At 42.2% G+C, this 13774-nt stretch overlaps 1 protein-coding gene across 1 annotated transcript in view; it reads left to right on the top strand.

The window, feature by feature from the left end:
* The first annotated feature begins 233 nt into the window (after positions 1–233).
* The window catches only part of C9H10orf90 (chromosome 9 C10orf90 homolog), a 35489-nt gene continuing 21948 nt past the window's right edge, over positions 234–13774 (top strand). The window contains exons 1-2 of the mRNA XM_040606830.1: positions 234–323; positions 2578–3652. Coding sequence (XP_040462764.1) covers positions 2632–3652 — 1021 coding nt within the window. The 5' untranslated portion in view covers positions 234–323; positions 2578–2631. The remainder of the gene's footprint in view (positions 324–2577; positions 3653–13774) is intronic.

Genomic DNA, 13774 nt, shown 5'->3' with positions numbered 1-13774 from the left:
ACTGTCCACCAGCACATCTTTGCACCAGGATCCCAGGGGTGTTTCAAGTGCCTCCCCTGGGAGGAGGGAGAAATAGGATCCCACCGCTAACCAGATCCCAGGGCAATCAGATCATTTACAGTCGCTCTTTCCCTCCTGCTTGTGCTCCATTTAAAACCAACGATTTCAAACTTGTCTCCTTCAGGACACTGAAAATAATGTTACTCTCTCTGCATTTTTTTCCACCAGGAGTGACTCAAAAGCAATGGGGCGCTGACAGTCAAAGGACATGTGCAGGCCTTCGGCAGGAGAGCGCTGCCGCAAGAAAATCAAGCTCTGCCAAGGTAAAATAAATAAATAATGTTTCGATAGCAGTCAGCAGAATGCATTCAGGTTTAAAAAACAATCGCTGATCGCTGAGCAGTGTATTTGCACTCGGTTTTGTTCAGCTAGGTTGAGCTTAGGCAGCAGAAAAGCCAAATAAAATGACGGCTAGATGTTGTGATTCCGTGTGCCCTTGGTGAGGGGGGAAAACTGCATGTTTTGTGGGGGGGAAAAAGCTGTTAAAAACACCCCAGGAGACTAAATCAAGTGGTATCCCAGATATCAGTACACTCTGTCTCTGATGTTCTCAAGATAAAGCCTGAGGTTTTCACTTCACCACATAGCTCTGTGGAAGTGCATGGTTTTTTCACAAGATGCAGTGAAGCCTGAAAGCTTCCAACAACCATCGGATCAGCTGGTCAAACCTTTAAGATTCATTTCTTTGCCAAAGAGTGGGGGGAGGGTTTCATACATATACTCAAGCAGAAAAGGGGAAAGTAAATTATTTAAAATATTGGTGCATGAGTTTGAAGCTAATCAGGAGTATTTTTTGACATGCCTTTGGACTCTGACAGGATGTCTTCTTCATCTGTGCAGTCCTTAACAAAAGAAATAAATGTCAAATTAACTACTGGAGCATGAGAGATGCATCCAAAATAAGGTATTTCAAGGAACATTCTTCTTTGGTGCCCTCCCTGTAGAAATCTTGGGGAAGTGGAGTTGTGGAAGGCATGCAAAGGTCTTAAACCTGTACTCAGAAGCAAATGCAGTGCAGAAAATATGAAGAAAATGTTGTTACAGACCATGAAAGAAACAAAGAAGGAACAAAATGCTTTTCCTGGGGCTGTGAAATTATTGAATTGTCAAAACCACAGGCAGCTGGTTTAAAGAGTTGATAAAATTTACTTGGCATTTCACCTCGTTAATCAACTCTTGATCTACCTTTACCTCCAATCAGCTTCCCAGGAGTTACAAAGGAGCCCGTTTTCTGTGTTGTTTCCATGCACAGAGAACAGGAGCACAGGAATGGTTTTCCCCATGGGATCTGGTGCAGGGCTCCAACTCTGGCACTCAAGCCCTGAGAAGGATGACGATGGCACCCAGGAGGTCATAACTCTGTCACTCACATAGCCTTCCTCGAAGAAGAATATTACGTTTTGTGAAACATTTGTCAAGTACTGGCATTGATTATCGGGTGATAGACGCTCAGATACGACTGAGACGAATTCATGACGAGCAGGAGCAGCACAGCTAGCAAACGGCACCCAAACCCTGAATGACCTTGGATGAGCTTTCACTGTGAAGCTAGTCCTCAGATTTTGCATGCCAGCTCAGCGGGTTGTTTTGTTGTTTTTTTTTTTATTTTTCTATTAGGACTGAGAGATCTAGGAACACAGGGCAGGAACAATCTGATCAGCCAATTTACAGCAGCAGTGAGATTAGGCCAGATGCTTTATTGCATGTTACTTATGTGACCAGCCATGTGGATAATATTAACAGGAGGTTTTAAACTCAGGTTTACTCTTTGTCAGATAGCTTTAACATAAAACCAGCTCCTTTGTCACATCGAGTGAAGTAACGTACAGTCTATCAAGATAGATGTTTGCTGTCACAGGTGGAAAAATGAATCTGGCCACTGTCAATCCGTCTTGGACATATGTGTGTTTACCTCACTGATAGGTGTCACCAAGTGATCATAAGCAAGAGGGAACTAATGAATTGAAAGAGTACACAGAGCCCTTACAAGTAATTATATTACATCTGTGGGAGGGATCATGGAGTTTTTCCATGCTTATAACTGGTGAGGTTGTAGAGCAGTCACGGCCCTGGTGCCCACATGTCCTCTGCAGCATGTGATGGCACATGTGGACCTTCAGGCTAATGATCCATAATATATTCCAATGCATTTTAAATTCCAGCAGACCGTCATGAAAGGGTAGTTTATAGTCTGGAACAGGTCATTGCCTTTAACATGTCCATTTGTAAAGAAACAGAGCAGCGGCAAATCCGGACTGCAACGATGGGTTAAATACTGAAAATAATAGTACAGAATACACATTTTTAATTTTGATTTATTTTGCACCAGAGTACTAAGGTTTTCATTGAAGCCTCCCAGACAATTCAGAGCTGGTTTCAAGAGCGTGTGTTTTTAAATGACAAAGAAGTTAGCAAGAAATCTCAAACAGAACTGACCAGTGTGATAGTCAGTAGATGAGCAACGGTTACATATATTATGACAGAGTATGTCGCTAATTTGAATCTTTTCATTTGCAGGAATCTCTGTCATCACAAAATACAACACTGATTTCACCGACAGTCATTTCACCAATGATTGATGAGAATAAATCAAAAGAGAATTGGCCCACTTCACCTATGCAGTCCGTGATCCCCCCACCCTGTGCTCACCACACGAAGCAATCTCTGGCTAACCACGGTTCTGTCAACGTCAACAGAGCATTTGCAGTACTTCCCAGCAGGTTAGAAATTCAGGCATCCTTAGATGACACCACGGCTTCATTGGACTCTCCCGTTGCAGAGTGTCGCAACCAGCAGAAAGGGTTTGCCTCCATAACCGTTACAGCCAGGCGTGTTGCTGCAGGCACCAGAGACCCAGCACGTGGACCTGGGGCTGTGCAAGAGCCCGATACCACGTCCCCCGCCTGGAGCAAGGTCCGTGCTGCCCTCCCTAGCTGGCCTCCACCAGCCCACGCACACCAACATGCCTCTCTGTTAAAGATTTCTGAATCTTGCTCACAATTAGGTGAAGAGCCACAAAAGCAGCTTTTTGACCCCAGAAACAAAGAGAGCGAAGTGGGTCTTCAAAGCAGCGATGGGAGAGAGAAAGCACCACCTTCCTTCTTCTCATGTGTCCACCTTCAGGTTTCTCAGCAGTGTCCAAATACCATCTATTATTTAGACAAGTCGCTCAATGTATGCATTGACCAACCTCGAATTAAATGCCCCAAAATTCATAGATCAACATTGTCCTTCAATATAAATTGCAGTTTGTCTAGATTAACAGCAGATGGAGTAGATGGCATAGCTAATGGAGAGCCAATAGGGGAGATATTTCAAACAAAGCTCCTAGGAGAAAACAAGACTCCACTCAGAGCAAACATGAGTGCAACCTTAAAAGAAAATAATGTAATTAATAAAGACAAAACAAGTGAAGGCTATTTGGGTAGTAAATACCCGTTGCCAAGTGTCTTTGTCTCTGAACTTTCAGCATTTGTGGATCTACCCAGAGGACCTAATAATGTAGTAACGGCAAAGAAAGATGATGATAAGCAGTCTGGCAGCTATCACACTGCATTTTCTCTCCAGCGTCCTAGTTCAAGTGATGAGGCAGGTAAGTAATTTCCATAAACCTCAGTCTGGTGGAGCAGAGGCTCAGGCTGGAACAGACCCACCACAGTGATTTTAAGTGAGCAGATAACAGTAATCCTTGCTTCTGCAAAGGCACGGTGAGTCAGAGCACAACCCAGACGTTTTCAGTTTTAGGACTACCGTGAATATATTTGCCGTGCTAGTGATGTGTGCTGGTCATCAGATGACAGAGAGAACTATGCCTGTGTTTTCTGTATTATATCTCTATTTTTAACCATTTTTAACCGTAATATATTTTTTCCCCTAGTAACATGCAGGCGCTTAGCCCCTGAAAATAATTAGGTCTTTCTTTGAGGGCTGAATTTCAAGGTCTGAGATTAAGAGGGAGATGGCTGCACTGAGCTTGCTTTTGTGCTCCTTGCAATAAAAATGATCTTGTTTTCAGCTTTTATGTAGAAGGCTATAGTAATAAGCCCAGGCTTTTATAACTAATGGCTCCAGGTAAATGGTTTGCAAATCTTTAACACATTTGTTTCAAACATCTCCAAGCATTTTGCAAACATAAAATTTTCTTTGCAACATTGCTTTCAGAGAAGGGAAAGGTACTGTGGGGACTGCTTCATGCCCAGAGTGCTATAGCTTCTGCTGCACTGGGCTGTAGCAGCTATTTTACAGTGCACTTGAATAACCACAGCTGAGTTTATTGACTTTCCAGGAAAGGAGTGTGGATGGGAAGAATGTCAATGAGTGAGTCTGGGTTTTACCAGAAGCACTAAGGTTAAAACTTACCCCCCATGTATCCTGCGACCTTGGGCTACCTTTGATTGCAATTACCCAGTTCTTATACACCATTTTTGATCTAAGTATATGAGCATAAGCTACATCTTGAGATTCATTTGTACCTTCATCTTCCCAGCGTGCAAATGGAAAATAGGAGAAAGACGAGAAGCTGCATGATGTCTCATGGGCTGGACATGTACAAACCCCAGGCTGTACCATCCCTTTGCACCTTGCTGTGACTGCTGCACTTGCTTCCCCGTGCCTGCAATCGATGGGACTGCTCTTGCAGTTATCAAGGTGCAAAGAGTGGTTTCATTCAGAGGCCTTCTGCTTTAACCTTTAAGAAAATCATCCACGGAGCCAGAGTTTTCCACAGGGAAACTGGCAGTGTCAGTAATTCCAGAGCCAGGCCTTTAAATGAAAACTGTGTGGGTCCAAAGGGTGAAGCACCCCTCAGGCTGGGTGCTGAAGAAAGCCTGAGATAAAATATTTCTTTATTCTTTAGAGGGAAGTAAGGTTGTTCAGCCTGCAGAAAAGGGGGCTCGGGGGGCCCTGATCGCTCTCAGCTCCCTGGCAGGGGCTGTGGGCAGGGGGGGTCGGTCTCTGCTCCCAGGGAACCAGCCACAGGACAAGAGGGAACGGCCTCGAGTTGCGCCAGGGGAGGGTTGGGTTGGGTGCCAGGGAAAGTTCTTCTTCACTGAAAGGGCTGCCAAGCCCTGGCACAGGCTGCCCAGGGAGCTGGTGGGGTCACCAGCCCTGGAGGTGTTTAAAAAACTTGTAGATGCGGTGCTGGGGGGCATGGGTCAGCGGTGGGCTTGGCAGTGCTGGGTTAACAGTTAGATTTGTGATTGTGATCTTAAAGGTCTTTTCCAACCCGAATAATTCTATTTATGTTTATAAGTGTAATCCAGGCTGTCCATTGTTGAGGGGGAGATGACACAGTGAGGAGCAGGAGAGGGAAGATGCCAACCAGTGTTAGAGATCTGGGGACAGAAATGTAAAGGAGCAAGGACTGGTGAGGACCTTCCACTGACTCACAGCAGCAAATTAAGCATTTTGGCTTTGGACCTCATTAAATACCATCCTAATTTCAAATAATGATGTCCTCCTGAAGCTTCCATAGGAAGTATTATGTATGCGAGTCATTGTTCAACAGCATCTAAAGTCTCTCTGTGATATCCTGCAGAAACAAGGATTAGAATAATACTGAGCCTTCCGTGGGCTTAGTGATACAGTGATGGCATGAAAGAATCACTTTTACTAGAAGTAATTAGAAAGTGAAACAGGGCGCTGCTTATAGATCCACAGTTTTACTGAAAAGAGGAAATAAGTGAGGTAACCTGCTGAGCAGTGCTGGGGTTTGAAAAATTACTTCCACTATTTGTGTACACAAGAATACAGGTGTAAATAAACGTGGGAAATGCTACCTTTTTAACTGCTTCCACCTTTTGTGTAAGCAATAATGTAGAATGTAAAGATATATATTTCTCTTGATTAGACTCTTTGTAATACATAAGAAGGTGTTTAGCAGCTTGCTACAACTTTCCTGTCTGAAATTTGTATAAAGAGCCAGAATAATGCTTCAAAACAACGGCCTTTCTCACCAGGATCCCCAAAGTAATGAGCTCTGGCATAGCCGTCAACCATTAAATGTGACAAATCATAAGAAACCCAGTTAAATGCGTGAGACATCTGCAGTGCTCATTAAAATTAAAGGCAATTGGTATGATTTAACCTGGGAGAAAATGAAAACCTGAGTTCCCTTCAGTTTGGACAATGGGTAAAGTGAGGGAGAGAAGTGATTGCCTAGGTCAAATACTCCGTCCAGGTGCAAATCTGGTACAGTACTACAGCCTGTTATACGGGTTTTGTCCTGGACTAGTCTTAGATATTTAAAGAGAGTTATAGTGGGGACACTGTTGCCTTCCTGCTTTTTGCTGTGGCATATCTGCATATTGGAAATTACAAGACCTGTATTGCAAGATGCTGCTTTACCAGCACAGCGAAATAACTACCCCATCAGCAAAGTCTTTTATACCATTAGAGATTCCCAATTCCTTTAAGTATTTTTTTCCTTTGGTGTTTACTAGCTCAAATCCATTCATGTTAAGCTTTGATCTGCTGTGTGTTTATGCAATGAAATGTTTGTGAAATGGGATGTTTAAAAAGAAGGAAGAGCTAGCAAAGAAGGGAGAGTGAACAACTTTTGATACAGTGCTAATATCTTAACATAGTTATCTTATGGATGGGGGAACTGTGGAGAGCACACTGTCCATCACATTTCTGATGATCCAGAAAGTTTGAGTTTATATGAGTTTGCAGCTGTAGGCAATATCTTCCTGCCAGCAGAAATACAAGTGGTAATAACATCACCATGGGTAAAAAAAAAAAAAAAAAAAAAAAAAAAAAAAAAACTATTTTCAAGGCTAGACTTTTCTGTATGAAATCTGTGAATGTAGTTTCCAGGATGTATAGGCTGCCTTACTAGGATCTGAAGTCGAATGACACCCAAATACTTCTCTGCTTTTTAGGTACCGGGCCAAGTTTGCCATTTCCTATAGGGTCAGTTGAGTCATGGTCTCTTTGGAGGATTTTTTTCTAATTTTTCATATGACTTCACTAAAGTAACAATGATTCTACTTATAGTATTACTCATACTATTTCATGTTCAAATCCAAGTATTCAGGATTTGGCTTTACGTGGACCTGGATAACCTAATCTAAGGCCCTGCTTTCAGCAAGAGGTTGGTCCAGATAATCTCCAGAGGTATATATTTCCACAATGTGCCGCATATGAAAAAGATATTTTAGGAATATTAATGAAATGTAAATCTCGGGCTATGCTCATGGATGGTAATTATACTTAGAAATCCAAATCTCTCAGCTCAGCTAGTGTTCAAAGCCATGTTTCATGCTACAGCATTCCAAGGATGGAATACGATCTTGTGATTTCACTGCTGTGGACTGTATCTCCTACTGGCTTCGTTGCTTTGGGTACTTGCATTATTTGGCAAAAAATTGGACTGTAATTGCTGGAAAATCCATGTTACACATGGTCAGACTTGAACTGCAGGAGGACATAGAGTTATAGGACATGACTGTCTTTATTTTTAATGAATGGCCACCATTTAAATCCCTTGGGCAGCTTAAGGAAGGTGTACCCGTTAATGTGAAATGATCCAGAGAGCCACATGACCCACCTCAGAGATATGACCAAGGGTAAGCTCGGGCCAAGCTCCATGGGGTCCTTGTCACAGGTGATCGATGTGTATCACCCTGCCTTTGGTCATGGTTTTTAACAAGCTGTCAGAACTTGCTGGCACTGCTTTTAAATGAATGCTGCAATTTCCTTTACTGTCTGTAGCTGATGTCTCATAAATACAAGGTAAGTTAAAAATGAAAGGATTAGTCTTGTTTCTGTTGAAGACAGGAGCATTTTTAATCTTAATTTCCCACCTACATTTCACGAAGAACATATTCCACATGAATATCTAGTTTTCCATCCATCTTTTACAATCTATTACCTACTGGATTCCATGCTGAATTATAAAAAAGGGACAAAGGGAAGAAAATCCCACAACTTTAAATCCATTTTAACCTTTTTAATTAAACAATATCATTTACTGGGAATGAATGTAAGTGCCAACATCTAAATTCATCTGTTTCAGCTTAATTGTAAACATCGTGATGCCTGAGCACCTTCACAAACCTCAGCTATGTTATAAACCAAAATAATTTCTGCTAACACTTCAATTTTTATAACGTCTACACTTTTGTTTTTCTTTTGTTGTCATGCTCAAAACTGCTGTGCAGGGTTATTAAGGAAGAACAGCTGAGGTGCAGAGAAATGAGAATCTGGTCGGGATGGCAGGTACTGGGCTGGCTCCCACAGCCCTACCTTGAGTTACAAAAGATGTGGAGGTGACAAAAGGGCACCTCATGAATCACACTCCTCTGTAAATGACCCAAATGTAGGGAAATCAGGATTACGAGGTATGCGTGAGTCATCAACAGAAGGTGAACATGACACAATGGTGGTGGCGGTGACTGTGGGCGGCAGTAAGTGCAGGCACGGGGAGCCAGCCCTGGCATGGCGGGGGGCTGGGGGCATGCACTGTGAACTGCCCGCGAACGACACAATTCAGGAACAAAGCTCTCAAGAAGAGGAAGAACACACTTAAATCAGTGAACAAGACAGATCAGAGAGCTGGGATTGCAGTTGCTCATTTTCCCAAAGAGAATAGCAGGTGACTTGAAAGTATAATTTACTTAATTAAAACAACCCAAGGCAATGAATGGGGAAAACGGAGATGGGATCTGGGCTTTTGGGGTGTTGAACAGCCCCAGATGACTATTGGCTTCTGATTCCTTCTTAAACAACAGTTTTATTAACAAGTGCTGAAGTCGGCAGCATTTTTTCCAAGGAGTGAGTAACTGGACTTTAATTTGTTTCAAGAACTATTTTATTTTTTTTTTATGCAGTGTGCGTGTCTATATGTATGTGTATATATACTTGTACTGGAGTCGAATCAGAACAGATTGTGCTGTGGGATTTCGATAGGTTGCTACCTGCAAAGCAAAAAAGAAAAAAAAATAAATTAAATACACATTGGAAAGCCCTTGGTATTAGAGACATTTATATATCAAGAAAATATTTGTAGGTCACCTTTAAACTAATATATACTCATGGTAATCAGGATGGGTTAATGTAAGCAATCTTAAGACTGAAGACTATGCATAGCATTTACTTTCAATTATTAAATAGTATTTGAAATGTTGTAATGAATGAATGTGACCTATCTGGCGGTCTCACCTCATCTTCTGTTTATGGGGAAGCCACTATGCAATAATCCAGAGTACAAGTGTGTGTGTAGGGAGATATATATATATATACACACACACATATGAACAAGATATAATTAGATGAAAGCTGTTCCTTACAATATGGAATTTATTGTATAGAAACTTGAGTAGCTACAGCTGATGCTAATTAACTCTCCAGCCTGAGAATGTGTACAGTGGTAGTGATGGTGAAGACAGGAGAAATGTGAAATATGGCACAGAAGATTTTACTTTAGCTTGCACCTGCTAGGCATGAGGAGCCAAATCTTCAGCTGATGTCAACCAATAGAAAGATCTGCCTTCAGAGGAGTGACACTGATTTACATCAGCTGAGAATCTGGCCGGGGGATGTTACTGACTTGGCATTATGGACATAGCAGCTGGTGCTGACTTGTTAAGAACAAAGGACCACATGCCAAAAAGCCCATTAAAAGGAGCTCCTTTGATGTTTCACTTCATCTGGTATAAATTTAAAATGGAGGAGGCTGTCGATTTTCCTTAGTCTAGACATTTTGTGTCATTGGGTCTGTGTCACTCTGCAATGTGACCTTCATGTACTGTATCAGATGCTCAGAAACTGAGAACTTGGTCCTTACAGATGTTGAAAACTCTGTGAGGAACTGGAAGTCCTCAGTTATTAGTGACTCTGGAAGGTGGAAGGGTGGGGTCGAGGCAGACCCCAACCCGTGTGGTGGGCAATAGGATTTTCCTATCCTTATCCTGGAGACTTTTTATTCCTTTTTAGAAGGAAGAGGATGCCTCCTCTACTCTGAAGGGCCCTTTTGCATTTATAAAGTACCAAGCTCTTGAGCTTTGCTTTTAGTTTCAAATGCCCACTGCCAGTTTCTCCACCGTGTGGTGTGGTGAAGGAAGGGTTAATGATGCTCACTGGGTGTAAGAGAAGAAGCAAGGGATTGGCATGGAGTGGTACTCTTCCTTACTCCACTTACTTAGATAAACTACAGGACTCAGGAGAGCGATGTGGCCTTCTGCCCTGTCTTATGGATGTGTAGCTACCATCGGAGGTTCTGCCCTGTCATATGGAGGAGTAGCTACCATCGGAGGTCATAGGTGACAGATGTGAGCAAGAGGGAGAGATGATACTCAAGGTTGTGTAAGCCAAAGCTTCTCCTAGGCTGGTCTTCAACGGCAACACTGGCGATGCAGTGGCACTGTTATGTCACAGCGACCCTGGCCCTGATTAAAGAGCTCATCTTTTCCCGTGGAGCTTTCTTGTTCTTTGACAGTTTTTCTGTGGTGTTAGGCACCAAGCAGCCACGGGTGGTTGGGTGAATGATTGGGGTTTTGTATTTGTTTTGGGGTTTTTTTGTGGATATTTTTGTTTACTTGTTTGTTTTCACTTGTTTAAGGGCACGACCATAAAATAGTTTGACTGGAGTTGAAGGAGCTCTTCACCTTCAGAAAACATGCCTTTTGCAGATTAAAGGCTCGGTTTTATGCTATGGGGCACAGAAACAAACTTGTTGGATAGAAAAGCCGTTGTTTCCCTAGAAGACAGAAGGATATCTGCCCTGTTAATGATGTTATGGACAACATTTATATGAGTGAAATTCATAAATTAGAATTCATTTCCTAAAGATGATTATATTGTCTGCTGAAGATCCAAGCTAAAGTTCAGCTCTCCTTGTTTTGTCATGTGAAAGTTAATGGTTTGATTTTTTCCACAGTTTTCCGTCTTAGGCAGGGTGAGGGTTTCTGCCTTGAGCTGTCAGAGTTGGTAAAAATGTGAGAGAATCTGAAAGGAAAGACTCTGGAGGGGGAAAGTCACTCGCTAGCACTCAGGGCAAGCAGTGGAGGACTGAATACTAGAATCATTAAAATGATGACGAGAAAGAGAGGCTACGTGGATTCAGTGACTGCATTATGCCACTGGATTAAAGGGTCTCATTTTCCCCTTATTCACACTTGGTTTAAACTGGGAGCAACTCTTCTGCAGTCTGTGAAATGAGTACTTGCCTCAGTCTGGCTGCGGAAAATTATCAGAAAGAGCTGAACAACTAGGTGTTTTTGACACGATGAGAATACCAAGTGGTCGATACATTTCTTCCCCTGCAAATCACCATTTAAATGTTCTGAATTGTTGTGAACGTTATTTTTAAAGTCACACTGCATCGGATTACTCCTTGAGTCACTACAATAGTGTCTGATAGCTTCTGGCATGACGTCCTTAAAATACAAATGGGGATGTCTAACTCTAAGATTTTTGTTACGTGGATGTTACAGAGAACGTCTCAAAAGTATAGCAGCAAATTTCAAAGTCTTTTCAATAAACATTTCCATGGTTCTTAACAATATGAACAGAGATTCTCTCAGTCTAAGGACCAGTTTCCTGGGAGCGTTGGGCTTGTTAAAGACATAGCTTTGGTATAGCACGGCCAAAAATGCATGACAAGAAAAACAACGATGATCCAAGGCATCACTCTAAGGCTGATTATCTTCAACCAGAAAATAATTACCAGGTGCTTGACCAATCTCCCAATTATGAAAAGTTTAATGAAAAGAGGATATTTTTCCTTTTATCCTGTCCTAGCACATAGGAAGCAAGAGAGGGAAAAATGTTAGCAAAATATATAAACACTGATGTCAAGCAGCTGGGTATTGGGAACTCACTGGTGCAAGCAGTCAAATCAAATCATATGGGTGGATTATTTCCTGACCACTAAAATATTCTGCAGCAATAATATGCTCTTGTGATTCAGAGTGTAGGATGATCTCCTGTGGGTGCCAGGCAGGAACGTTTCCTTTTTGCTGGTGCAGTCATTGCAAATGACACCCTTGGTCCACCAAACCTCTCCGTGCACGGTCGGCATCAGTCCCTCACACCCTGTCCTGAGCAGCACATGGCTGCCCATGAACTCCCTGAAATAAGTGGTGTTCCTTTATTTAACACCAAGAGAGAGGACTGATTAAGGATTTGCAAAGTGTTTGGAGAAAATAAATTGGCAGTCACCAGGGAGAGACTTATTGGTAGGTGCTGTTGATTAGCTGCATTATGGGATTGTTTGCTCTGAAAGCAAGTGTTAGACTACACTAATTTTGTCAAATGCCTTTTGTAAACAAGCTATTCCTTGACATTAAGAGGTTCTTCCTACTTTGGACTGATTGTAAATTTGAAGACTAGTAGATCTTAGGTACACTTGATAAGCTTTTTCTTTTAAATGATTACAACTTTCTACAGTCAAATACTAGCGTTTGTAAAAAGAAAGCATCTTCCTTCTGAGAAATGTGCCCACAGCTGTCAATGTCATTTTAAAAATGAAACAAAAAAAACCCAACCTTTTTTAGAGATGATTTATTAATCTAGACTCTTAGCTTGAGGTGTTATTGATATAACAGTTAATTAAGCCTTATCCTCACCAGGCAGGGCTGTTTGAAGAAGCATTAGTAGAGGTACAATGACATGTTCATCAGGAGTAACAGTCTGGCTGGTCCTCTCAGCTCAAGCTTGCAATGTTGCCTCAACTTGGGGTCTTGAAAATTCTGGGAAGGGAGCTGAGGACATGGCCCAGCCCTGTTTCCCAGGATCCAGCCTCAGGTTCTTCCTGAAAGGTAAGTCCCAGACCTTGTTAAGTGTGCCAGTTTGGATAGGGAGCACGGGCAGAGCTACAGTACTGTCAGGACCTTTTGCAATTCGGATAGTTTCCGTGGATGCTGATGTTGAGCAGTGGCTGACACTGTCTCTTACAAATGAGTCATTTGACAAACATCAGAAGGCAGTTAGCCATGTAGGTCTCATTGCTGGTCAGCAGAAATTTTAGTAAAAACATCTGAATTTTGTAGCGCTCCTTGCCGACTGCAGCTTGTTGACTGATTAAAAGTGATGTCTTTTCCTCGGCAGTGATCCGAATAATAAATTATCCATCCTATCTTCCATCCTTTGACAAACACTGAAATAACTAATAATATTGTCATTGCTCTCAATGTTTCCATTCTTCTGTGTTACCAGGCTGTTGAGATGATGTGGTCTGTTTGCTTCTATCTAAGACCATATGGCTTAGCCAGGGTAATACTTGTTTCACGATAGGAATTGAGTCATCAGTCTTTGTCATCAGGAGGCTGGAGGCTTGGTTTGGATTACAGATCGCTGCTTGCCTGCTTGAGGCACGTGTGGGCTCTGTACAGCCTATGCCTACATAAGCCTGGGTCTAAATCTCAAAGAAGGTAGATCTTTCTTAGATTTAAGGAACATTAATTGCCACTCCTCTCTGCTTGGGGTCTTGGTAGCGTCATCTTCCATCACGGAGGTCTGGGAGAGCTCAGCAGCCCAGGGTATGGGGCCTCTATTAAAATAAAAAAAAAAAAAAACAACAAAACAACCAAACAACAAAAACCACCAGGTGGTCTATAATGTAAAACCGACCTACAGTGGTGATGTCTGATCTCGTTAATGACACACAGTGAATCAGCACTGTGTGTCTCCTTCCCTGGCTGCCTCTTGTCAGGCTTGCTTGGTGGTCACAGAGGATTTGTAGTGCTGCATCTGTTAAAATGAGCTTTGGCCA

The sequence above is a fragment of the Falco naumanni genome, chromosome 9 (assembly GCF_017639655.2).
Source record: "Falco naumanni isolate bFalNau1 chromosome 9, bFalNau1.pat, whole genome shotgun sequence".
NCBI lineage: Eukaryota > Metazoa > Chordata > Aves > Falconiformes > Falconidae > Falco > Falco naumanni.
The sequence above is the reverse complement of the archived record's forward strand: the minus strand, read 5'-3'. Positions and strand labels throughout refer to the sequence as shown.